The 27,170-nt window shown below is 33.6% G+C and overlaps 2 protein-coding genes across 4 annotated transcripts; both read left to right on the top strand.

The window, feature by feature from the left end:
* The first annotated feature begins 1,023 nt into the window (after window positions 1-1,023).
* On the top strand, window positions 1,024-1,635 carry LOC150036051 (zinc finger BED domain-containing protein RICESLEEPER 2-like). Its single transcript, XM_090313555.1, has one exon. It carries the CDS (start codon window positions 1,024-1,026, stop codon window positions 1,633-1,635), a length of 612 nt encoding a protein of 203 aa, XP_090169681.1.
* An 8,398-nt stretch (window positions 1,636-10,033) lies between these two features.
* Window positions 10,034-27,062, top strand: LOC150036050 (uncharacterized). 3 transcript variants are annotated; one of them, XM_090314249.1, is made up of 10 exons: window positions 10,034-10,564; window positions 11,029-11,259; window positions 12,296-12,610; window positions 13,116-13,223; window positions 18,603-18,792; window positions 19,640-19,902; window positions 21,401-21,524; window positions 22,149-22,225; window positions 23,604-23,858; window positions 23,939-27,054. In XM_090314249.1, the coding sequence occupies exons 1-10, from the start codon at window positions 10,430-10,432 to the stop codon at window positions 24,110-24,112; spliced, it is 1,872 nt and encodes a 623-aa protein (XP_090170375.1). In that variant the 5' UTR covers window positions 10,034-10,429; the 3' UTR covers window positions 24,113-27,054. The 3 variants fall into 3 exon arrangements, with proteins under 3 accessions (XP_090170375.1, XP_090170376.1, XP_090170377.1); XM_090314250.1 differs by lacking the exon at window positions 22,149-22,225 and having other exon boundaries at window positions 23,608-23,858; window positions 23,939-27,062; XM_090314251.1 differs by lacking the exon at window positions 23,939-27,054 and having other exon boundaries at window positions 23,608-23,654.
* The last annotated feature ends 108 nt before the right edge of the window (window positions 27,063-27,170 follow it).

Below are 27,170 nucleotides of genomic sequence, written 5' to 3'. Positions count from 1 at the left end.
TTATCTTATTTTAGCACAACTTTAATAGCTAATTAAAAATTAATTGGAAAGAGGAGAGATTTGATGTTGGTGATGTTGTCTTCTTGTTGTTAGTTGTTATTGTTGTGTTAGAATTTTTAGTTTAAGTAAATGATTTTGTTTGATGGTAATAAGTTTTCTCTCTATTTTCCCCTTTATAGGTACCATCGGTCTATCACAATGAGCTTTAGCAAGAGCAACGATTCCAATGATGATGTTGTTGTGATGCCATCACTACTACCACTACCACGAAAAAACGAAAGTGAGGAGACAGTTTAAAAGCATACAAATGGATGAAAGAGGAAAAATTCATCTATGGTATGGGATCACTTTATTAAATGTTCTCAATATAGTGATGATGATCTGCATGCTAAATGTAACTATTGTGGTATGGTGTATGCATGTCATCCTAGAAGGAATGGAAATTCAACTATGAGAATGCATATTGAACACTACTGTAAAAAAAATCCTTATTAGATTAAGAAGTCTAAGTTAGATGTAACACAAACTAAGTTGGTTTTTAAGAACAATTAGGGTATTGGAGATAATTCAAAATCACATTCTTCCCTCAGTTATAAGATGTTTACTATTGAGAGTGCTCGGAGACTACTTGCTGAGATGATTATTATAGATGAGTTGTCATTTAAATTCGTGGAGAACCAAGGGTTTAAGAGGTTTGTGAATGGGACTTTGACATTAGTAGGACCTAATTTTGTTCTTTCTTCTCGAAAAACAATTGCTAAGAATATTTTGGGAATTTATGATAGAACGAAAGAGATGTTGAAAGGCATTTTTGTGAAAGAAGGATATAGAGTGTCACTCACAACCGATACGTGGTCATCAATCCAAAATATGAACTATTTGGTTTTGATTGCACACTTTATTGATAAAGATTAGAAATTACATAAGAGAATTCTTAATTTCACCCAAATTGAGAAACATAGAGGAGAGACGATAGAAAAAGGGGTTGAGAAATGTCTAAAACAGTGGGGTATTGAAAAAGTTATGACATTGACAGTTGATAATGCTTCGTCAAATGATACTGCCATTGCTTATTTTAAGAAGCATTTTAAGCATGGGTTGGTGTTAGATGGTGAGTTCTTGCATGTTCGATGTTGTGCACATATATTGAACTTAATTGTATGCGATGACCTAAAAGATATTAATGATTTATTGGTTCGAATTCGAGATGCTGTGAGGTTTGTTAGATCTTCTCCTGCTAGATTTGTCACATTTAAGAAGTGTATCAAAGAGGAGAACATAGATAGTAAAAGTATGTTGTGTCTTGATGTTCCAACTAGATGGAATTCTACTTATTTGATGCTTGAGACCGCTGTAAAATTTGAAAAGACATTTGAGAGGTTAGAAGACTACGACACAATATACATGAATGAGGAGGAAAAACCAACCACCAGGGATTCGAAAATTGTGAGAATATTTACCAAATTCTTGTCAGTATTCTATGAAGTAATTGTTAGGCTTTCAGGGTCTTTGTATGTTACTTCCAATACAGTCTTTCATGAGATTAGTATTGTTCAGAATTGCATCAGAAAATATTCAAGTGCAACTGGTCCTAATGATGTGCTTTTGCAAGAAATGGCAATGATAATGCAATAAAAGTTTGATAATGGGGAAAAACAGATAGAACAAATCTATTCTTGTATGTTGCCTTCGTTTTGGACCCTTGTTATAAGATGAAATTTCTTTTGCATTGCCTAAATCAATTATTTGATGTTGATGTGGCAAAAGTCATAGGAAGTAAGGTAGAGGGTGTTTTGAGAGCATTGTTCAATGAATACAATTTGTCACTATCAGTCGCTAATAAGGGTCAGTCTTCATGTACCATTAAAAGTTCTCCATTTAGAACTACAAGTGCAAGTGCTTCAGAGATTTTCCATTTTGATTTTGAAGATTTGGATGAAGATGATTCGCAAAGTGTGGATTCAGAAGTTGATATTTACTTACTGGAGCCTCGTGTTAAACGTGAAGATAACTTTGATATCTTAGATTGGTGGAAGGGGAATTCTTCTAGATATAAGATTCTTAGCAAAATTGCACGAGATCTTTTAGCAGTTCCGGTATCTACAGTTTCTTCTGAGTCCACATTCAGCACTAGTGGGAGAGTAATTGATCCTTTTCGTACCCCATTATCTCCAACCACTGTTGGGGCACTTGTATGTGCACAAAATTGGTTACATTCTGAACAAATTAGCACTGGTTTACGACAATACTTGGAGGAAATTGAAGATGAAGAGGAAGGTTCGTATATTCAAAACATATTTATATATATGTGTGTGTATATATATATATATAAACATATTTATTCATATATTTATTATAGTAACTACTAACAAGTTTATGATTTATTTCTTAGTTTTCATAACGGGATTGAACGGAGCGGCAGATGCAAAAAACAAGGAGAAGGAGAATCATGATTGACAAGCGAACAAATTTGTTTGTATTGATTGGACTTTTGGAATTCAGCACTAGTGTTTAGCTTGTTATTTTCTTTTATGTGACTTGAAATTTGTGTATTGCGTACTTCTACTTTGGAGAACTTTTTAGTTTTTAACTTTTTATTGTAGTCATTTGGATTGATATGATGAGTTATTGTGGATTGATATGTTTTTATGAGTTATTGTGGATTGATATTTAAGAAATTTGTGCTATGTGTACTTTGGAGAACTTTTAGTTTTTAACTTTTTATTGTAGTCATTTGGATTGATATGTTTTTATGAGTTATTGTGGATTGATATTTAAGAAATTTGTGTATTGTGTACTTTGGACATGTTCTTATTGTGGATTACTGGATTGATATTTAAATTATGTTTAGAGTATAAAAAAAAAGAAATATACAAATTTCAAAAAAAGGAACAAGGAAAATAAAAGACAATTTAAATTATGTGAAAAATTGGTAAAATAAAAAAAGAGAATATACAAATTTCAAAAAAAGGAAGAAGGAAGATAAAAGGCAAGAGAGAGTGGAAAGAAGAAGGAAAATAAAAGGAAGAAGAAACAAAAAAAAGGCAAAAAAAAAAAAAGAAACCGATTCATGAAACCGAACCGAACCGAATAGAACCGGTTCGATTCATGTATAAATAAAATCGGTTCGATTCGGTTTGGCCTCCAAACCGAATCGAACCGAGCCAATTCCACCCCTAATTTGAGTAATGGGATTTTATTATACCATGAATCTTCTGGGTTTTGAAAAGCATCTTGAATATGTGTTATGGATTTTTTTTTCCAAAATGTGAGTTTTATTATATATTTATATGATATGGGTTTTATGAATGTTTCCATGTATTTTAAAGCACACGTTTTATTTGAAATTTCCATGAGATATGTTGAAATGGAATATTAATCATGAGTAGATAATGGTTTATAGAAATGTTTTTCAAACCACTAGATCAGTGTACTTGGGGTGATTTTCCCTTATACTGCGTGAATGTGCTCCATAGCATCACATAGGCGAGCAGGGGACTATCGGGGTTGAAAAAGGCCAAAGTAACTAAAAAATCCAAAGGAATCCTATCCCATGGTGAGGTGTATGTTATAAGCCTAAGGCTGAGTGTTAGAATATTTAGCCCTTGAAGGGTATGTCTGCGTGCACGTATGATGAGTGGTATTTACGCTGAGTATTTTAAGATTTACTCTACACCAGTGGGGTTTAGGTATAGATTTAGTGTGGATTTTATCACTAATCGGATGATGTGTGCATAATATTTCTATGAACTCTAATTACATTGTTTGAATAATTTTTTCTAGAAATATTTTGAGAAATGGATATTTCTTTAATATGGTTAATGTTTGAGTTAAAATAATTAGACCCATTTTGATAAATTGTCACTCACTAGGCTTTTAGCTCACCTTTTTTTTCAAATGTTTTCTTTTCCCAGGTGGCCGAGAGTACCCGGTGTCTAGCCTACCCATTTCTGATCAATTTTCCACGATCTCAAGCTTCCGCTGTTTCATAGTCTTTCTAGGAGTATGCTTATGATTTTGAAATGAAATGGGTTGTACTCATATAGATGGGGTTGAGGGAACTTAGGACCTGTGTGATGTAAATAAAAGTGTAATTTTAGCCCATCTGTATATATAAATATTTGTTGATCTGAAAAACTTGGATGAGAAGTTTGTATAGGTGAAGTGTATATTATGAATTGGTTATTAGAAAATTTAGGTGAACAGATTAAGCATGAAGATAGGTGGACAGTTGAGGTCATATAAAGGGGTGATATTTATTGTTCCCATATCCTCTTTTAGGTTAAAGAGGATGGGGTGTGACAACGTGGCTAAATTTTCTCATTTTATTTTGACAAATTAGAATTTTACAGACTTAGGTGCAATTTGCGTCTGCATCCTCTCATATCAATTATAACATTGGTGTATCAATATCCATTTAACATGCATTTTAGCTGTAAATCAAGCATGTCATTTGTTTATCTGAAAGTAAGAAGGGTAGAAGCAAAATAATAATTAAAAAATAGATGTTTGATTTAAAATATTTATTTTCTTGTATTTTCCAAACCCAAAAGGATGTTTTAAGATTTAAAAATATGTTGTCCAATACAAATCTCTAAAAGTAAATGGTTACCTAAAATTGTTGACAATCTTAGATCCTATACACAAGAAATACAAAATAATAATAATAATAATAAAATAAGGATTTATAAGATATCACAAGAGTGCTTGATGATATGCAAATATAAGCAAATTCCATGTAAGACATCATGTGATAATATCTTTTTTAATATACATTCTTCCAAAAAGAAAATATAAAAAATAAAAAATGCCAAATTTCATCGTGACATATTATATATATCATTTTGTTGAGAAAAATAACATCTAAAAATAATATAAATTATACTAATTTAAAAAGAAATTCAAATTGATAAAAGTAAATATGTTATATAAGTTCAAGTTATATTAAATTAATAAATAGTCATAAGGGCATTCTTAGAATACTATGCAAATTTAAGACGATTCGAGTAAAAATCCTACGAAACAAATATAATCATCAAAATACTCCTACATATCTGCAAAAATATTCCTAAGAACTAACATGATATCGTATAAAACATCTATAATTTCGAGCATCTAAAGATTTTAATTATATATTTTCCAAAAAAACAACCCGCATATCATGGAATTAACTTTGGAAAAGAGGAGAAATTTGGAATTTAAAGAAGATCTCCCAAATTATTTCCAATTTAATTTGGATAATTTGTTTTATTAATTAAATTAAAGAAAATAAAAGAGCGGAAGGGAACTTAGCCACCTTTCTCCTTGTCCTTTTAAATCTGTGCAACAATTCCCCTCTATATGTCCCTCCAACTGACCAGACCCATCTTCCTCTCGTGGACGACTTCGTTGAATTCTTCACGTAGGTTGCAACAATATTCTTTTTCTTCAGGCTTCCATCGGTGAGCTTCTAGCCTTGAGTAGCAGCAACATCACTTTTGCACGACTGACAATCTTCTTCTGTTTACAAGTCTTCTTGAAGAAGCTTTGACTGGCAGGATGCGAAGATCAATTAATCAATATGAATCTGGAGTGGAAGACTCAAGTCTACACGACTCTAGCGCGGACCAACGTTAGAAGTTCCCTCCTTCGGCGAATGCACCCATCGATGCAAAAATCCATAGGTTTTGATAGTTTCAGCGACCCACGCGGTCTAACTAGCCTAACAGCATCGTTTTCTCGTCTTTTAGTAAGGTTCAACAACTACATATTCTATTTTGGCATGAGATTTGCGTTAACCACTTCTTAACGACTCCAAAATATAGGATTGGGCATATTCAAACACCAACGGGCAAAGATTCAGATTGTTTTGGGCAAGTTTCACTGAGTTGAGCACTCTAAATTTTCATTTTAGTTAGTTTAAGGTCCTTTATATTTGTCTCTAACACTTGAAAGCTCTTATTTGTAGATTTGGAATAGTTACAAAACCATTCAGACATTATACAACAAGGATCCAAGTCTGTTTTGGTGAGTTTTAGGTGTTATAACTTTATTTAGATCCTTTCGAAGTATATTTAGATGTTGTAAATTAGTTTATAACTCATGGTTACTCTTATTTGTAGTTTAGACTTGATTCAAGGTACTTGAATTGAGATTTAAGGTTTCTTTGGATGATTACTCATTTTGAATACTACTTGAGTCCCTGAATAGGTTCTGGAACTAAGTTCTTATTTTGGAACCTTGGTGTTATTATTTTAGGAGTATTTTGAGTATTGAGAAGCACTTTTTAAACATTGAAGTACATAGAATTCTACTGTTGGGTTTGTTTGTTTGTGTGCTAGCGTATTGCGTGATTTATTCCTATTATATCCTTGACTAATGAGATTAGTTTGGGCTTTTGATCCAAATTATCCTCTCGTCAAGGCCCAAATAGATCAAAAAGCATGCCTATTCATCAAATAGGGATGGTTGGCCTTGACCTCATCTTTGCCCGAGGTTGAGCATGTTAGTTTGGCCCTTGGCCCAAACTCCCCTCTTCCAATGCTTAACTGGGCCCTAAGGTGTGAATTCCAGCTCGAGTTTCACCATTTTCTCAATTGGATAGTTTGGGAATTCCATAAAATCGATTATGCCCTCTAGTCCAAATCTACCTATAAGAATTATCATTTTACATTTGTTTCTATTTATGTAATGGATATATATTATTTCTTTCTCACATTTATATACATAATTTAGTAATACTTATAATTATTGTTTATCCTTTTATTAAAAAAATCATTGTTTTTTAATTAAGTAATTGTTAAAATCGTAATTTTTCTTTCGAGATAATTGTATATTGACCTAAAATGGAATATGCCACACTTTTTGAAACTTAAGTTTTTTTTTTTTTTTTTTACATATTGCTTACGTCACATCAATAGAAATTATTAAAACGACCTTATTATGCATGATTACTGGACTCTCGCTTCTTGCTCTCACTACTCTCACTCCTCGATCTCATTACTATACACACTCACTCTCAATCTTATAATTATTGCTATTAAATCTTTTAAAATAAAAAGAGTGAGAGCAAAGAACAAAGAGTGAGAACGAGCGTTAGAGAAAATAGACAGAACGAGAAGTGAAGAGACTTAAACTCTAAGGAGCAAGAGGTCCTAGTAATGAAAAACAACAAAACAAAGAGAATAGAAGCTGGAAACAAGAGAGAAATATTGTACGGAGGATCCAATGATTCAACCGAGTTCTATATTACTCTTCATTAAAGTGGAAACAATTACAAGTATTTATAAGCAAATAATAAACTACCCACTTATGCACTAACCTTAAAATTCTACCACTAACTTTGAAAATCTCCCTTAATCAATTTACTAAACCATTATGCTACTATCCTTCAATTTATGATGCAATACCCTAAATAAAAATCATTTGTTTCAATTAAAGAAAAGACTAATTTAATTAACAACTTGCAAAATAAGTTTGCACTAATTTTCAACACTCCCCCTTAGTACAAATATACGTTCAACAATACTAAGTGTAATGCAAAATTGTTCCTTCCATTCAAGAATGCCTCTAACTTCATTGTGAGGCTGAGGTCCATCTTCACAAAAATCACCCATTAAAAAATAACTAGTGATTTAATCTTACCTCACATTCAGATAATAATTGGGTCGTGTTCTCGGTCTCAAATACCTACGAACAATAATCTTTATTTCTTCATCTACCTTTAAACTTTCTTTAGGATTAACATTAATCCCTTTTTCATTTGATGGGTCATCAATAAAGAAAGGCAACAAGTTAACTACATATTTCTTTGAACTTGCATCCATTTGACGAAACTTCGTCAAGCACTACATATTGAAGGAAAAAAAAGCTTCTCTCATCTTTGGATCCATGCATCTCCATCATTTCTTGTGAGTTTCATATTCAACAAAAAGACAATATTTTACCTTTGGGTCTAATTTAGTACGTTTACTCTTCGAAACATGAGTATAAAAAATTGACCCAAAAACTCAAAGATAACTTACATGGACTTTCTGATGATATGGTATAGTATCTCAAAATGAGATATATCCGACCTCGCCCATGGAGGTAAACGGTGAATGACATGACAAGCTAACTAAATAGTTGCTATCCATAACTCCCTTTGAAGATTCTTTGCATATAGCTAAGAAGGCAGATAGAAGTAAGGTGTGCTAATTTACGTTCAACAACTCCATTCTGTTGTGGGGTATCGGAACACGTCATTTGGCACTGAATGGCATTCTCTTTGCAGTAATTCTGAAACTGATCAGACATATATTCTCCCCCATTATCCGTGTGAAGATACTTTATTGACAACATAAATTCCTTCTCCACTTACTTTTTGAACTGGATAAACTTGAAGAAAGTCTCACTTTTAGCTTCCAAAAAATACACCAAAGTGAAACGACAAAAATCGTCCACAATGACCATAACATAATGACAACCAGAATAGCTGGGTGTTTTAGTTGGTCCTGTCAAATCTGAACGAACTAACTGCATTGCACAAGTAGATCTGTTATTTGAATTTGGGAAGAGAATATGATGTGACTTGCCAAATTGACAACTTGGGCAAACCACATCTTGGTGTATTTCTTTAAGGAGAGGAACACTGACAAGAAGCTTATTTATAGAAATTCTTTCTAATAACCGGTAATCAACATGACCCAACTTAGCATGCCAAAGTGTTACACCATCATTCTAACCAAACTTTTCAACATACACATCACTTGCAAACAAACACATAGCGGGAATCTTTCTTCTTTCCAGTGAACAAAACTTCATCTTCAAAATTTTTAATATCAAAAATAATTTTCACATCATTTGGACAAAAAAGAACATACCTCTAAGAATCAACAATTTGATAAACCAAAACCAAATTCTTCTTAAACCTGAAACATGATAAACATCTTCAAGAGAAACACCATCAACATCTGATGCACTATTCTCAACATTAACATGCCCTTCTTCAATAACACAGTGTAAGAAATTGTCAATCACCACAATTACTCTTCCTCCTTGGTGAGCACATATATCAAAAGAAGAGAAACATTTTCAATTGCATGAAAAAAAACAACCACAACAATCCAATCTGTATTGTAATCTATTAATAGGTTGGTCAATAGCTTCAATTGATAAGCATTGTTTCCATTTAACTTGCTCAGGTTGTTACTTTCTTATACAACATTTTCTTCTGCTTCTTTTAGATCCACACGAAAAATTGGTCTAATATTACTTGATTTTCCACAACGATGACACGCCACCTTCACCTAACAATCATGTTTGATGTGTCTTAGATTTTCACACAAAACATCCTTTTAATTTGCCCTTGGAATGCCATTCAACCTTAGAATCATTACTATAATTGTTGGGATTGGTGTCATAATTCTCCCGGAGTCTCGTTGTTTTGGAAAGATACATATTGTTCAATGAATAAAATAAATTGATTAAATTTTCCTCCATCACATCAACTTAAATTCTTTTCCTCCATCACATCAACTTAAATTGATTAAATTTTCTCTCAACCATTTAAATCCACCAACAGTAAAACCCAATTAAAATTTAAACTTCAAAATCCCCCAAATATTTTGTCCATATCATAAATTGAATTCCCTTAACAAGTTAATTCAATTTTAAATCTCCAAATTTCAAAATAGACCAAAATATTAAGATAATTAAATTAAAATTACTTGAAAATTTGGGATGCCACACTAATAAACTATCCACTAATGTACTAACCTTAAAAATCTTCCTTGATTAATTCATTAAAACATTATGCCACTATCCTCTAATTTACGAGGTATGATGCTAAATATTAGCCATTCGTTCAATAAAAGAAAATACTAATTTAATTAATAACTTACAAAATAAGTTTGCACTAATTTTCAACGATCCTAATCCCATACACAGTGTTCGCATTTGGTAATTTCACGCTATTAACACAAGTAGAATGACCCAAAAAAAAACATTTTTAAAAATTGGTTCAAATTTCATTTAGCCCTTTTAAAATGGTGGGTACAAAAAAACCTTTGATTTTGGATGTGTATTAGCTAAATAAATATATTGCACTCGCCATAGGAGGGAATCTGTGACTTATTAACATATATCGTAATTCACATTATATCCTATTCCTATTGCAAAGTCCTTTTCATTATTCATAATTTTTGTGAAAGATGCCATTTGATACCATCTCGAGGGTCTGAGCTTATACCTAGCCCACAAAAGGGGGAAAAACCACCAAAATTCTTAAGAATTTCGCCCTCCTTATTCATTCCCAGAGGTTTTAATTAGGGTTTTTCCCGTTCATCCAATTGGGTCTCAATTCTGTTGAATTGGCCATTCCAAACTGCTAATAATCGCACTGCTACTGCTCTGCACATAAATCTTATTGCATAATTTTTTTTCTTTTTGTTTCCAAGAAAATAAAGAAAGAATGGGTGCTCAGAGAAAGGGAGCATCAAAGGTTTCCGAGGACCCCGAGGAGCTGGCACGAGTTTCGTTGCAGGCTGTTCTCCTTGCCGATAGCTTTACCACTAAGTTTCGCCCCATAACACTTGAACGCCCCAAGGTATATTCCAGAAAACCAGAAGTGTTTCTTTGGAATCATATGTGCTATGCATTTCTTACTATGTGTTCATGATTGGCAAATAGTTTGATATTAGTTTGGAAAAGTATGTCATTTGAGGGCTGCATTCTTTTTAAATTTAAAAAAAAAAACCTGTTGTAAGCTTCTTATTGGCAATAATATCAAGTTGAATGCAATTCAAATTTTCACTTATCTATTTATTTACTTGCTGCACAAGTTTTTATAGCGGATGAGACAACTTAAAACTTGAAAGGTAGGAACTTAGTTTTGCCAATTATATACTGTATTGTCCTGCTTCATATTTTAGAAGCAATTTGCAGTGAGCTGGTTGCATAGAGATCAAGTATGAAGGCCTTAATTAAGCTAAAACGTTTTTGAAGGATTGAAAAATTGTACTATGCTTCTTGTTCCATTAATATTTTCTTCTTTTTTTTCAATCTCTAAAGGTATTATTGCCACTCGTAAATGTCCCGATGATTAATTATACCTTATCCTGGCTCGAATCGGCGGGTGTTGAAGAGGTGTTTGTATTTTGCTGTGCTAACTCGAAGCAAGTAATTGATTATTTGGAGAACTCCGAGTGGGTATCCCTACCAGACTTTGCTGTCACAACTATAGAGTCGCACAACTCCATTAGTGCTGGAGACGCCTTGCGTTTGATCTATGAAAGAAATGTGGTACGGATGTCTAGAACTGATATATGGGACTTATTTTAATACCAGCATTTTCTATAAGAACTAAATCCTGACACATGAAACAGATTTTGAGATATTGATGGATTATCCATTCCCAAATCCAAATATCCATATATTTATGGATTTTGAGCTTTTGATACATTTTGATCCTCTGTTAACTTCACCATAAACACATTTATGTATTTTCTAGTAACTCAAATCCACACTTGTTAATTTGGTTTTCTATAATTCGATATACTCATCTTATCAGTCAAGAACAAGAACAATTGTTACCTTGAAAATTTGTCCACTGAGATATTGTGATTATTGTATCTTTCCTTAGGTATCTGTATCATGAGAAGTGGTTCATTCAGTTTAAGTTTAGCATATGGCTTCAATTTGAAGTTTAACTAACTGATGCATGGTTTGAAATTTTGTGCATTTGTTTTCAAGTTTTTTAACTTTATTTTTGGCAACACTGACTGTCTTGCTACACATTGGTGTCTTTATCATAGAAAAGGATAATCATGCATTGGCACTTTTAATGCAATAAACGGAAGGTTTTGCAGGTGTATATAATGTTAAAAGTGATGTGTATATGGTGATTCCCTCTACTTTTTGGTTGTATTCTCCCTTTTGTCTTTTGTTTTTTTTGTTTCTTCTGTCTTATAGGTCTACATTTTGTAGTTGGTTAATTTTGTTGTATTTATTCTTTTTTCCTCAAAAACGAAAAGATCCGTTTCCTCCCCCCCCCCCCCCCCCCCCAGAAAGGAAAAAAATGAAAAAATGGAAAAAAAAAATGCTGTGAAGATAATGAAGACCTGAAATTTCGTAAAGATAAAAATCAACTTTCTACAGTCACTATTTCATTTACCACACTACTTTTTAAATATCATCTTAAAGTGTTTGCCAAAAGAACTGCCATAATGAGTGATTTTGCAGTTTCATGACCTTTATGAATGATTCATTGTGCTATCCAGTTTGTATAGGTTGTTTCACTCAGGTGTCTTATAATACCTCTAAATTTCCCATTTTGAAGATACATGGTGATTTTGTACTTATCACGGGAGACACCATAAGCAACATGTCACTTACGCAAGCTCTTCAAGAACACAAAGAGAGAAAGAAGAAAGATAGTAATGCTGTAATGACTATGGTTGTCAAACGGTCAAAGCCTTCTCCTATCACACACCAATCTCGGCTTGGCACCGATGAACTATTTATGGCAATTGATCACAATACGAAGCAGCTCTTGTACTATGAGGACAAGGTTGACCATTCAAAAGGAATAATACATCTTGACAAGTCATTGCTAATGGATAATCCTTCGATATCACTTCATAACGACATGCAGGTTATTTAATTTAACCTACAAGTGCTTTATCTTGTTTATTTTCAGTGTTAATGTCACATCTTGAGTTATAACTTTTCATGATAAGAAGCAAATTTCATTGCTAACAAAAAAAAAAAAAAAAAAAAACGTAACATGAAGAGGACAAGTGGTCCAAACACGAGCTAGACTGGAGGAATATTACAAATTCTCCAATTAGTCTTTTATTGGTGGGGTTTCTGTTGCATTTTGCATTGAAGGTTTGCAATTGGGTTTCCCATCCAGTGAGAGTTTCAGAAGGGTCTAAAGCATATATATATATAAACACGTCCTGGTGTGTTGGCAAAACTTCTTAAAATTTCAGATTCATCTTCACATTTCAGATTGTGTTGGACACTGACAGTCAGTTACAATAGGAATTATTGTCCATCCAGCTTCTACCTTTGTATATCTGTTAGTAATTGATAGATGCAGGGAGTGGCATCATGTCAAAAGATAAACTAGACTAAATCATATTCATGTTATGCAGGATTGTTACATAGACATATGCTCCCCAGAAGTACTCAGCTTGTTTACTGACAATTTCGACTACCAACATCTACGTCGTCATTTTGTCAAGGGCTTGCTTCTAGATGATGTACGTATTCCTTGATATGGACTGCTTACCTTTCAATAAGAATTTTAGTTTCTTTTTAATATGAATTTTAGATCTAGTAAATTAAGCTTCTTTTTGTTTTGCTAGTTTTATTTTTTTTATTTTTTTTATTTTTTAATGTTTTGCCATTATTATTAATTTTTCTTTTTGTAAGAAACCAAACCTTCATTGAAAAAAATGAATGAATACAAGAGCATAAAGAAGAAAACTCGTGTGAGCAAGAGGAACCCAAAACGAATTACAGAAAAGGACTCTAAACCAAAAGAACAAGACTGTGATCATAATTACAAAAATGCTTAGTGAATGAAGTACAAAGGGACGCATTAAACCTACCTACCTCCCAAACTTCGTCATTCAATGGAATAAGATTTCATTCATCAGTTTATTTTTCTTATAAAAGAAAGATTTGGTTGTATTATTATTATTATTTTTTATAAGAAACAATTTTATCGATAGTATGAAATTACACAAAAAAGGGGGAAAGCCCCCATCCAAGGGAGTTACAGAAAGCCTATCCATTGAATGAGAGAGGATTAAAGCTTTAGTGATGAAAGAGGGGAGAACATTTACACAAAGAAACAATGAAAAGAGCTATAACTTAAAAAACTATTAAAGTAAGCTCTTTAACTTGAAAAGTTATGTGATTCCTTTCTTGTCAAATGCTCCAACAAAAAGCTCAAACGAAGTTCATCCAGAGAAGTTGTTTTCTTCTTTTTTATAGGATGGCCTCCAAGTGAGAGAGCGGAGGTAAATCAAGGTCATTTGGGAGAGTTGTGGACTTTCCAAAAACTTTTAAAAGATAACTGGGAGAGAGCTTGTGGAGAAATTTAAAGTGAAAGTTGATAAATTGCGAGGGGCATCTCTCTCAAAAAGGGGAAGGCTGACTCTTGCCCAATCAGTTCGTAATCCCCTATTATTTCTTCTCCCTTATGCAAGCTCAGGTTAAAACCATCAACAGTTTGGAGAGAGATTTTGTGTGGGATGGTGGTTCTTGCAACCCAACTTCCCACCTTGTTAATTGGACTTGGGATCTCCTACCTACGATCTATGGTGGCCTCGGAGTCGGGTCCCTTTTTCAAAAGAATACTGCCCTCCTTATGAAATGGCTTTGGAGGTTTTGCCATTAGGAGACTGCCCCAGGGAGACGAATAATTGGTGCTATTTATGGTGACAATCTTGATTGGACTTCTAATTTGCCTAAGAAGGGAAGAAGCTTAGATTGTGGGCCGGTATTATGAAACAAAAACAATGGTTTTTCAACTTCACCGAGTTCATTATGGGTGATGGGAGATCTGCTAGATTCTGGGTCGATTGTTGGTCTGATTCTCAAACCCTTGCATAGAAGTTTCCTGACATTTATGCTTACTCCATTAGAAAAGATGTGATTGTGGATTGTTGGTGTGATTCTAGTCAAGCTTGGGACTTGGGTCTTAGAAGAAGACTTTATGAAAGAGAAATGGGTAGTGTGGTTGACATCATGCAAATCCTAAATTCTTGGGTGGTCCAGAGTAACTAGGATAACTTAAAATGGAAGATTGATGCTTTTGGTAAGTTCACTATACCTTTCTAAGGGTGCATCAAATTTCACCTTCCCTTTGGTGAAGCTTGTGTGGAAACTTACAATTCTCAAAAAAGCCATTCCTTCTTTGGTCTTTCGCTTATAGATGCTCAAACATTCGAGAAAAACTCCAAGGAAACTCCAAAATTGGGCTCTGTCTCCATCCATATGCTGCCTTTGCTCGAAAGAGGAGGAATCTCATGACCATTTATTTTTGCATTGTGGTCTCGCTGCTAAGGGCTGGTCCCGTTTGTTTAGCATCTTTGGTGTGGAGAGTTGCCTTCCCAAAATGATTGATGATTGGATGCTCGATGGGGAGATGGTTTTGCTTTTGGTGGTGAAGGGAAAATACTTTGGCAAAGTGCTACTCGTTTTCTTTTGTCGTGTCTTTGGAAGGAAAGAAACAGTAGGATCTTTGCAGATAAGTTCGTCTTTTTTCTAAACAAGGAAAAAAAAAAAAAAAAACTAAGGGTGTTGGCAAGATAGGCTAGTCTTGTTTAAAGCTGATTTTCTGAAGTTATTTGAGGAATTTTATGATAATGGAAGACTAAATCCTTGCATTAAAGAGAATTTCATTTGCTTGATCTAGAAAAAAGAGTGTTGTCCTTGTTAAAGATTTTAGACCAATTAGGCTCACTACATCAGTTTATAAAATCATTGCCAAGGTTTTAGTTGAGAGACTTAAAAAGATTATGCCATCTATCATTTCTCCTACTTGGAGCGCATTTATCGGCGGTAGACAAATACTTGATCCTATTCTCATTGCTAATAAGGTTGTGGAGGAATATCGTTCAAAAAAGAAAAGATGTTAAATAATCAAGCTTGATTTAGAAAAGGCATTTGATAGTTCCTTGAAAATGTGCTTGTTCTTGAAGGGTTTGATGATAAGTGGATAAAATGGATTAATGGTTGCATTAGAAACTCGTTGTTTTCGGTCTTCATCAATGGAAAACCTCGTGGAAGATTAAAAGCTTCAAGGGGTATTAGTCAAGTGGATCCCTTTTCCCCTCTCCTTTTCCTCTTAGTTAGTGAGGTGTCTAGTGCACTTGTTGATCTCATACATAAAAAAGGTCACTTTGAAGGTTTTGTGGTGGGGAAAGATAAAGTTCATGTATCCTTTCTCCAATTTGCAGATCACAGGCTTTTGTTTTGTGAAGATGATAATAAGATGTTGAATGCTCTCATTAATAAATTGTTCGAATGGTGTTCAAAACAAACGGTCAATTGGGAAAAATCAGCTCTTTATGGTATCGATATAGATGAAGCCAAGCTTCTGTCCACTGCTTCGAAACTGAGTTGTAAGATTGAATCTCTTCCTTTTTTGTATCTTGGGCTCCCACTTGGTGGTTATCCGAAAAAAGTATCCTTCTGGCAGCCAATTATTGATAGGATCCATAAGAAATTGGATCGTCGGAAGCGTTTTAACTGTCTCATGGTGGAAGACTCGCTTTGAACATCGCGCTACTCTCAAATCTTCCTACTTAGTACTTATTATATGTCTTTATTTGCTATACCAGTAAATGTAATTTCAGAAATAGAGAAGACTATGAGGTCTTTTTTTCGGGAAGTGCATAATGGCAGTGAAGTCAATCATTTGGTTAAATGGGATGTCGTTTCTAAATCCCAATCAAATGGAGGTCTCGTGTTTGGTGGTTTGAAGAATAGGAATTTGGTATTGTTGACCAAATGGGACTGGAGGTATATCTTTGAGCAGGATTCTTGATGTAGTTTGGGTTTATTTGTTTAGATGGTTTGGTTTCCCCTGTTTTATGCTTGTTAGGTTCCCCTTTATGTTTGTTAGTTTGGTTTAAGTAGTTATTGTGTGGTAAACTCTTGTGAAACTTCAATGTGATTTCTGGTTGTGTTGGCTTCTATTTAAAGGCCATCCTCCTTCATTAATGAGGATGTGATTTATTTTTCTTAGAATTCTATCTCTCACCACCTTCTCTACATCAATTCTTTAAGGTGCAAAGTTGTAAAAAGTATTCATGGCAGTGGTTCGGGCAAATTTGGAAGGAGTCTTCGAAGTCCTTGGATTAATATATCCAAAGCTTGGTTGCAAGTTGGGTCTCTCTCTTCTTTCAAGCTTGGAAACGGCTGTAGAATCTGCTTTTGGCATGATACTTGGCTGGACAGTAGCTCTTTGGCATCCCTTTTTCCATGCCTTGTTAGAATTGCATCTAACCTGAAAGGCTCAATTTTTTTTTATCATTTGGATGAAGTTACGCATTCAGGTCAACATCCTTTAGGAGATTTTTAAAAGATGGACGAAGTTCTGAATTTTAGCATTAGAGGGGCTGCAAGTGGTTGACAAACCAGATTCTCGTAGCTGGAAATTGGACTCTTCAGGTCAGTTTTCTGTTAATTCCCTTCTCAAGCACTTGGCTGCCTCTACTGTGGATAAATTGTTGCATAAAGCTCTGTGGAAATCCAATTGCCCAAGGAGAGTGAATATCATCATATGGATTATGACTTATGGGGCACTCAATTGTTCTTTTGTAGTACAAAAGAAGCTCCCTTCTCACAGCTTGTTCCCTTCTATGTGCCGTCTCGGTTCCACGGCCAATGAAGATTCTCAACATCTTTTCTTTGTTTGTTGTTATTTCATGGCATTTTGGCGCAAGCTGTTTCCAACTTTCAAGCTTCAGTGGGTGTTTTGTGATGTTTTTAAGGAAAATGTGATTCAGACTCTTGTGGGTTCTTCCTTGAACCCTTGGTGTGGTCTAATGCGATCAAAGCCTGTTAGGACTCTTCTTCTTGGAAACAGAAAATCCCAACAATAACACGAATATCCAAGAAATTCACAAGGCAAACACCATTGTGATTATATATTTACTTCAAGGAAAATACAATATTATAGATAATAACTTGAACAAGATAGATGAACAGACTCTTAAGCACATTCTAGAGGGCTGGGAATCCTCTCCCAAGAGCCAAACACTCTTCTAAATTTTTCACATTTCTAGCCATACTTTCTCCCACTATTTATAACCCAAAAACCTAACAAACATAATGTCTAATTACTAGAATGTCCCTTACTACTAATCATACTAATTATCCCAATATATTCCTAATTAGAGCCTTACAAAGCTATCCTATTCGGAATTTCGTTAGAAAGGAATTAGCATATTTTTCAAGACAGGTTTCTACCTTGGTTCGAATGTTATGAAATTGCTCGTGTTAACGCTTCTTCTTGGTGCTCACTCTCCAAATTATTTGTAGACTTTTCCATTCAAGATATTTGTCTTAATTGGACCGTCTTTCCTATTAGCTTAATTTTTAGCTTGGTTTTTGTTTAGATTCAAGTGTATTTGGCAAGTTCTATTTGTTTCTACCTTTGTACTTTGAGTGTGAATCTTTCTCATTATTTCAATAAAAAGATTTGTTTTATTTAAAAAAAATGTTCGCCTTTTTTTTTTAATAATTGTTTTTGGTTTTTTGTTCAACATACAACCTCTTGGTTGTGCACAAATTGCACCAATTTCTTTTGTAATTATAGCTTTTTGATGATTGTTAACGATTGGAAGGTTCTCCTTCATTAGCTCCTTGCAGAGAGTCCTCTCAACTCCTTGCCCTTAGGTTTTTTTTTTTTTTTTTTTTTTTTTTTTTTTTTAAAATGAATATACCTATTCTCTTTCTTATATAAAAAGAAATTATAAACATTAATTAGCGTTGAGGCTTTTTTATTTTATTTATTTTGTATGCTCTTGTACATTGTTTCACAGTCCTTAATGAAATCTTGGTTTCTTGTAATTTAGTATTATACGTTTACTGCTAATATTATTACGGACAATGATTTTCAGATCATGGGTTACAAGATTTACACACACGAAATTTACTCAAGCTATGCAGCTAGAATCGATAATTATCGAAGCTATGACACTGTTAGTAAGGACATAATACAAAGGTGGACATATCCACTGGTACCTGATGTTAAATTCTTTGGGAATTCTGCTTATAAACTTGAAAGGCAGGGAATGTATCGAGCATCAGGTAATGATTAAATGATTCATCATATTGAGTAAGTTTAGGCAAGGCTTGTTGATGTTTTTCTTCATGTTGCTCAACTTGATCAGTATTTTCTTATCCCTGATAATCTTTCCTGTACACTTAAAAGCTCATGAGCTTGTATTTTTCTTCTTTGTTGCGTTGCTTTGTGATGCTTCTGCTATACTCTTTTGCAATGTCAACAACTTCTCTTTTGAATTTGATCGCATAATTGTTTGTTCATTGAATGGTTCCATGGAACAATTTTAGCTTCTGACCATCTTGGATGAGCTTCTCTTGACTAGCTTACTTCGTGATGTCATCAGTTTCTTTTGTCTGGAAGAGCCATGTTATAAATAAATAAATAAATAAATATATATATATATATATTATTGCTTTTTATGCTTTTAAATGAGACAAGGAAATATATATTATAAAAAACAAAAGGAGAGCAATATAGCAGCCTTAGGGATGAGGAATCCCTAAGCCAAAGTGGAGGAATCAAAGAAATGGCCTCCCATCCAAGTTGTCCAACAAAATAGGTGTATTACAAAAGGGTTTGTGAAATATGAAATATGAATAGATTTATAGATTTAGCCCTTTGTCTCTCTGATTCGTCCTTCAAAAAAAGTTTATGAAGCTTCATCAATCCAATATGCTTTATGTTTAGGTTTGGCTCTCATTTTATTCAGGTCAATTTTCATGTTGGTGACATTTGGTTTGCTATATTACTCTCGATTTGGTCAAGTTTTTATGCAACTTCTTTAGAGTTGTAGCTCTCCCCTTATATATTCCTGTTATTAAGAGGTGACATTAGTTTTAAAAAAAATTGTTGACATTGGTTCTTCTTCAGAAATACTGCAGGCACGCTCTGCACAGGTTGGTCCGTTTACTGTTATTGGAGATAACAGCAAAATTGGTGGTAACACCAAAATTACGAATTCAATTATTGGGCAAGGTTGTAATATTGGATCAAATGTTACAATTGAAGGCTCTTATATATGGGACAATGTGACCATTGAAGATGGTTGTAAACTCAGTCATGCTATTGTATGTGATGGAGTTGTTATGAAGTCAGGAGCGAAACTGGAACCTGGTGTAATTTTGTCTTTCAAGGTATTGTTCCTTCTTTTTGGTTATTAATGCCGTTGAACTGATTTATAGTACTCATGAGTAAAGCACAAAAAATTATAATATCTGATAAAATTGGCCTCAGGAGTGTCAATGACTTGCACTAACGACAAAGGTATTCCTTAGATTGATAATTGACCTATAGCTGTTTAATTCTCATATTTCCTTGATGCTGGATTTTGCTATCTATTCAAACTTCTGTTTGCCCTTTTATTTTCCCCTCTCTAGTAGATAGAAGATTGCTTTTCATTTTTTGTTTTATCTCACTAGCTTCACATTTGACACCTTTTTGTGGCTTGGCTTGTAGGCTTCAATTTTTCTTAGCAAGAGTTGTTTCTTATAAAAAAAAAACTTTTTGGATATTGCAATTCATGTACTTTTCTAATCAATTTGTGCTTAAAATCTTGTTTAATTAATTTTGTAACTATGAGTTGACTTCATAAGAGTTGATTCTCTTACAAAAGAGATTTTTTTTAACAAAAAAATATTTCAAGCATCAGTCTCTTTTTATTCTCATATGAAAGTCTCATTTCATGTACAAAACAAAAGTTGCCTGCATAAAACAGCTCTGTCTTTGATGGTGTCCACCACGTTTTTGTGAGAAATGTTTAACTTTAGTCCACTTTGTAAGTTTAGAATTTCAAATGTGCCCCGTATTTTTCTACTAAGTTATTTGATTGTCGATGAGTGAATACTATAAATTATTTTCGAAAGGTTCCTAAAGAATGCATTATTGGATCTCTTATAAAAAAAAAAAAAAAAGGAAGAAGCATTGTAGAATCAATTTTCACTTTATAAATTGTTTTCATTTTGAATGACTTTGTCAAAATGGATCGATGAAATCTTCTCGTATGGTTTCGTCCACCTGTATGTATGTTGGCTTTATGTTCTAGAATCTCAAGGTGTTTCACAGTATCCTGTTCTTTTATTTTTGACTTAGTTCTGGACAAGGAAAATAAATTTATGTGCATAGGTTCAAGGTCATATAAAATTGATTATTTTAAACATGACTATGATTAGAGGTGTAGAAAGGTTTCATGTGTCGCTTTGGGCTTCAGTTTTGAAGCTTTTCTGTAATTATTCTATAGGCAACATTATGCTGAGTCGGAAACCCTTTCTTTAGGGGGTGGCTTTTGGGGGCTTGTGCTTTTGTATGCCCTTGTATTAAGTTGATTTTCATATAAAAAGAAAACATGGCTATGATTGATCAAACTTACAAGTTACAACTATGAACAAATATGTGATGTTGTTAGGTATATTCTTATATTTGATAAAATAAATGTAGCGTAATTACCCATATGGAGAAAAAAGATAAAGAAACTGTTTTGTTAGAGCCTAGAAGATTAAGAAAAAAATCATCGATTTAGATCACGTTAATGTATATTGTATACTGGTTATGTAATGTTCTACTCTTAATATATGAACTCCTCTTGTTCCTCGTTTATTGTAGCTCAACTGACTTTTTTATTTTGATATTACACAGGTTGTTGTAGGGGATCAATTTACCGTTCCATCATATTCAAAGGTATCTTTGTTTCAACAGCCAACCAATCAAGATAGCGATGAGGAGCTGGAATATGCAGATAATAGCAGTGGCATTGTAGAATGTAATAAATTACTTTAAGGCAACTTTTTGCTTTCCATTTTGAGCAAATTTTACTTTAACAGGCCCTTTAATATTCTCTTGAAGATAACAGATCCTTTCATCGAAGTAATGAAATTATGAAAGAGATAGTAAGACTAGGGAGAGAGGTGGGGGGTGGGGGTTGTTACCGGGTGGAAAGAGATTGAGAATAAATGAGAGGGTGAGTGGTAAGTTTAAGTGGTTTGCGGCCATAAGGGATTTTGCTTCATTTCTTCAATATAAGGAGACAAGGATCTTTATGTCCATCAATTCTGTCAGATTTGGGGTATAAAGATGGAGAAACAATCAAATTTCTCATAAAAAGAATGCACTTTTTGGTAAGATGATTATGATTTGACAAAAAATTTGTTGGTTCTTGGTGGTCTCTCAAAGCATTTGAAAAACTATTCTGCCATGGATATTTATTTGGAGTGGAATGCCTTTATGAACAACTTTCTCTTAAATTTCTTGATGTATTGGTAGTGACTACAAATTAATATTTTTAATCGTCTTGTTTCTCCTTTTGAACACAATCAAAGCCATTTAGTTTTGAGGTGCTGTGTGTAAAGAACTGAGGCTACTTCTTACATGGCTTTGGCGTATGCAGTTGCAGATTCAACAGACAAGTCAAATAGTGCACTAATGTCCAAATCGCTGGAGGTGCAAGGCTGGCCTGCATCTGAGGTTGGCATTTTTTGGATCTTCTAACCTGGTCATTCTTTGCATAGTCGTGTCCAAGTTTATGTTACAAAAAACAATATGCGAAAGGTGAGCTTAGAATACTAGGTGATTACAATTAATAGTGTAGATGTCTCTTTCTAAGGAAGTTATGGATGAGCAGTATGACATTTGATATGGATTCAAGGTTCATGCTTCATTTCTGATTCAGATATCCCACTGAAATTAGCAGCTTTTGGTAGTTTATGGTGTTTACATATTTGCCGCCAGAGTGGAACCTGTTGGAAGTCCATGTCCCATGGTTATATGCGAAGAGAAATTTGCTGAGATCATCCAATAGATAGAATGAAACAAACTAACTGATAGAATGAGGTTAGAGTTGGAAATCCCAAAAGTTTCTCACCAATAGAACTCCTAGACTAGACAAGTGCTAATATAACCTATTTTGATAGACATTAAGAAGAAAATTAGATCGTTCATCTGTTGTTTTGTCCTAGGGGGTTAAAAGTGCTGAGATCATCCAAAATCACATCTATTTTTGGACATTTGGATGTTTGTGTTGTGTTAAAAGAAAACATGTTCTAATGAGAAGTCTAAGGTGGATTTTGTTGTTGAGAAGAGAAACAGTTTCATTGGTAAATGAAATACAGGGCGAAGACCCCGAAACACCTACAAGGAAATTACATGAAAGTACTCTAATAGGAAATTAACGAAGAAAGGCTTAGTGTTGAAAGGGTGTTTACATTTACATCAATACATAACATGAAAAAGAATTGAATCTCTGATGCAGTCAAAGGAAGAGAAAGTATTATATATAACTTATTGATAGTTAACATTTACAGATTTGTTGTAATTTGAAAAACATTTAAGCTACCTACACGTTTGTTTTAATTAAAGAAAAAATAATCCCTCTCATTCTGCTGTTAAATCTAACTATGTTTATTAGTTCGTTTTTGTTTTCAAATAAGAATTTTTGTGTTCTTAAAATGAACTATTTTTTTTAAAGGAGGGTTGGAGGTTGGAGAGTGACTAATTCTGTGATTATTGTTTTCTTTTTCAAATTTTTTTTGTAAAATTTCTTCAACTAGGTTATATATGTTTAAATCCTTATTGTCATCTATATCTTGATTGTTTTTCTTTTTCAAACTTTTTTGTAATATCTCTTCTAATAGATTATATATGTTTAAATCCTTATTGTTTTCTATAACCCTTGTTATCAGGAATGGGAGGAATTTTTATTGGCTCGATAATGCCTTCTGACTTTTTTTAATCGAATACCATCCAACCATTTTTGTTAAAGAGAATATCGTCCTTGACTTCATTAAGTGTCAGAATAGAAAATTTACGGGCAATTGACTCTGACATTCTCTACTGTTATTCTCAGCTAGGCAAGGGAGGTCTAGGACATATTTGGTCAATTTGTGAAGGAAGTACTGAAGAAGAATGGAGGCACTCAGTTGCACCCATTCCTGCCGATAAACTTGAGAAGGTTCTGCACAAAGCAGCAGATGACGAGCTAGAGTTAACTCAAGATGCTAATATTTTACCACCTTCAGGGGAGTTGAAGTCCGACTCATATGTCTCAGATGGTGATGATAACGAAAGCTCTAGAGATGACTCCACCTACTTTGAGAAAGAGGTTAAAAGTTTTGTTTTTCTGACGTCTGGTGGCAGGGACAATCTTTTGCTTGCTTAACTTCTGTTATTTTTTATCTACAGGTTGAAGCAACGTTTCTGAGGGCTGTGCACGAAAATATTGAAGTAGCCAATGTAATTTTGGAAGTGAACTCATTGCGGTATGCTTTTATGCTTTTTGCAGTGATTTCATATCTCTTTCTCCTTTCACTTCTGTTGTGTTCTGCGCAATTTCAGTTTTACATTTTGTTCAAATGATTTTATTTATTTTTTAAAAAAAACAAAAGAAACTGCTTTCGTTAAGAAAAAAATGAAGGAATACAAGGTAAATGAAAAATTAAGTCCACAAAACCTTCTAAAGAAATGATTTCTAACTAAATAAGATGATATCTAGAGAATAATTACAAAAAGTCTTCGAGACAGAAACCCAAAGAGAAACATGGAATCTCACCAAGGACCAAACATCACTAGAGTCCTTTCTACATCTCTAAACACTTGTTCCTCTCTCCCCAAATATCCCACAACAAAGCACACACCCCGATAAGCCATAAAAAGCAGCCTTTCTCTTTGAAAGGCGAATGGAAGAGAAATTCCTTGATCGTCTCCCGAACAAGTTGATTTTATTGCATTTATGTCACTGCTGTTGGACATTTTTTCATCATCACTTTTTGATTGAAAAGTGTTCTAAAACCTTCAATAGACATTTCGTTGAATTCCTACATATGCAAGATATCTGCAAGGTTGTGCCTCTTAAAAGAAGATTAACGCTCTCTTTTTCTCAAAAAAAAAAAAAAAACAATGCTTTTCTGTTGTGAGCTTTTTACATTTGAAATCGATTCACATTTGCAAGATGCCTTTAATTTGTGCCTTGCAAGGCGCAATAGAGATTGATATTCTTTAAAAGAGAAATAAAAGTCAGATTTCCAGTCGTGGACTTTTGGATTGTGGATGCTTAAGTGACATTCGGGAGGTTGTTTGTCTCTTATTTATTAGAGATGTAATGATATAAGAACATATACCAAATCTTCTTATTCTTGATTACATTTAATGATGTAGCATAAATGCTAAAAGGAGAGAAATCTTCTAGAATCAAATCAAAATCTTTATTATTAATTAAAAGTTATCTAATACAATCGGGGACTCTCTATTTATAGAGAACTAGAAGAATCCTAAGAAGATAACTAAAAAGAAACTAAAAACTAATTGGGTAACTAAAATGTAATTAATCAAGGATTAACCATGATTAATTTGAATTTACCAAATTCTCCCAATCACATTACATCATATTCTATCCCTCCCAAAAGAAATTCGTCCTTGAGTTTAAAAAAAATGGAATGGAAATAGTGGATGAGTCATTGTTGCAAGGATGCTTCTTTCGGTGATTGCAAAATACTTTCGCAGAAAATTACCTTTTAAGGTTAGGAGCAAGCCAAAGCTTCCAAATTATTGATTCCTCCAAAGATGTTGAAAATTGGCGTAAAAAAACCTAGAAATTAATATCCTCTTCCTTGAAAAACACAAACCAAAATTGATAAATTAGTGTAGCCCAATATCCTCGAGTCACTTCTTTAAAATAGATGAGTTGGGCCTCATCGATAAAGAAAAAACCTTTGCTTGCAAATTTTCCATAATTTCTTCCTTTTGCATGTTTCTATAACAAGTCTGGATTTTCCTCCTTCGCACAATGAATCAATTGCAAACGATACATTTTTCTCAATTTCCTCCCTAGATTTTTCATTCAAAATTGATTGAACAAGCATTGAATTCGAAATGGTTTTATTGACTTCATCTCTACAGAGAATTTCTTCTTTGTTCTCAACATCTCCATCTTTGATTTTCAAATTTTCGATCGATTGTTTTTCCTCATCCAATTCAAATTGTGCAACCTCCATGTCAACCCCTTCAATTTTTTCTCTTTCCAACGCAACTTTTTCCTCAAACATTTTACCTTCTTTTTTAGACTTGTCTTCCACTTATTTTTCTTCTTTGCCTATTATGGCCTTCACACTTGAGTTCCATATCTCAATCTGTTTGTTTCATACACAAGTCTTGAATCTCTTGGTCTTTCTTTTTTGTTTGTTTCTAGTATATTTTTACACCTTGTTTGGTTGAATTTTTGTTCTTCTTGAGTGCTTAAATGTAGTTCTTTAAGGTTTTTTGGAAAATCTTGAAGAATATAATTATGCCTTTCTTGAACTTTCCTCAAAAGATCCTAAATTTCATCAATTCCCTTGCGAAAATCTTTCTGATAGATGTTTTTATTTGAATATTCCGGTTTTCTTGAAAATGTTTTGACCTCCAAATTGGTAAGGGTGATTTTTGGGTGTTCTTTGATCATAATATCTTCTTCTTCGAGCCATATTCAAGTTTTCATGATGCTCTACAAAGCCTTCATCCGAAGATTCTGAATCTTCCATCAAATATCTCGGGAATTGAACTCCAAAATCTCATTCCAAGTGTTGGTTTTCATTAATTTAATGGGATGATTAAAATGTTGGTTTCTTGTTGGAAAATCTTTAATTATTCCTTGAGGTTTTTGAAGTCTTGTCGGTTGGTTTTTTGAAAAACGGGTTTGATTGGATCGTTGAGCCCTTCTTCATATTTCATCCCAAACTGCCTTAGAAATGTCATCGGAGTCACTAGAATCACTAGAATCAAATTTCCATTATGGATAATGATAGGTTCTTCGAGAAAATCAGGTATGGGTAAAATTAGTATGAGGAATTCTTCTTTTGAATCACTTGATCAAAATTCCAGCACTGTTTTTGGAAGTGAAATTGATTTTCTTGCCCATAGCAATTGTTGTATTTTTCCTTGGACGCCTTTCTTTGGTCAGTAATAGTCCATTTTTGCAAAATCTTGAAAAATCTTTAGTTTCTTCTCTCTTTCTTGGAATTGCAAGGGTTCCCCCTAATTAGATGTGTGTTGTTTGGCAACAAGCACAACTCGCGAAACTCCCTCTTGTGATTGGTGTCGCCAAGAGTTTCCCAGTCTTCCACCGGCAGTAGTCAATCTTGGCCCAGGTGGTCGCTCTGGTACCAATTTGATGTAGCCTAGGAGATAAAAGAAGAGAAATTTCCAAGAATCAAATCAAAATCTTTATTATTAATCAAAAGTTGTCTAAATACAAGAGGGGGACTCTATTTATAAAGAGTTAGAAGAATCCTAAAAGGATAATTAAAAAGAAACTAAAAACTAATTGGGTAACTAAAATGTAATTAATCAAGGATTAACCAAGATTAATTTGAATTTACCAAATTATCCAATCATTACATCATTTAATTAAGTATAAGTTTGTTTCTGCTTCTGTACTATT

Source organism: Benincasa hispida, chromosome 5 (assembly GCF_027475165.1).
Source record: "Benincasa hispida cultivar pf3 chromosome 5, pf3_genome.v1.1, whole genome shotgun sequence".
NCBI classification, from domain to species: Eukaryota; Viridiplantae; Streptophyta; class Magnoliopsida; order Cucurbitales; family Cucurbitaceae; genus Benincasa; species Benincasa hispida.
Note: the sequence above shows the minus strand (reverse complement) of the source record. Positions and strands in the feature narration are given on the sequence as shown.

What these genes read in the sequence shown, in the direction of transcription:
- LOC150036051 (XM_090313555.1), top strand. Translation starts at nt 1,024, where the DNA reads ATGACATTGACAGTTGATAATGCTTCGTCAAATGATACTGCCATTGCT.
- LOC150036050 (XM_090314249.1), top strand. Translation starts at nt 10,430, where the DNA reads ATGGGTGCTCAGAGAAAGGGAGCATCAAAGGTTTCCGAGGACCCCGAG. An exon ending in GTGTAATTTTGTCTTTCAAG is followed by an intron (nt 19,903 to 21,400) that starts GTATTGTTCCTT and finishes GATATTACACAG; the next exon opens with GTTGTTGTAGGGGATCAATT. An exon ending in CCACCTACTTTGAGAAAGAG is followed by an intron (nt 23,859 to 23,938) that starts GTTAAAAGTTTT and finishes TTTTATCTACAG; the next exon opens with GTTGAAGCAACGTTTCTGAG.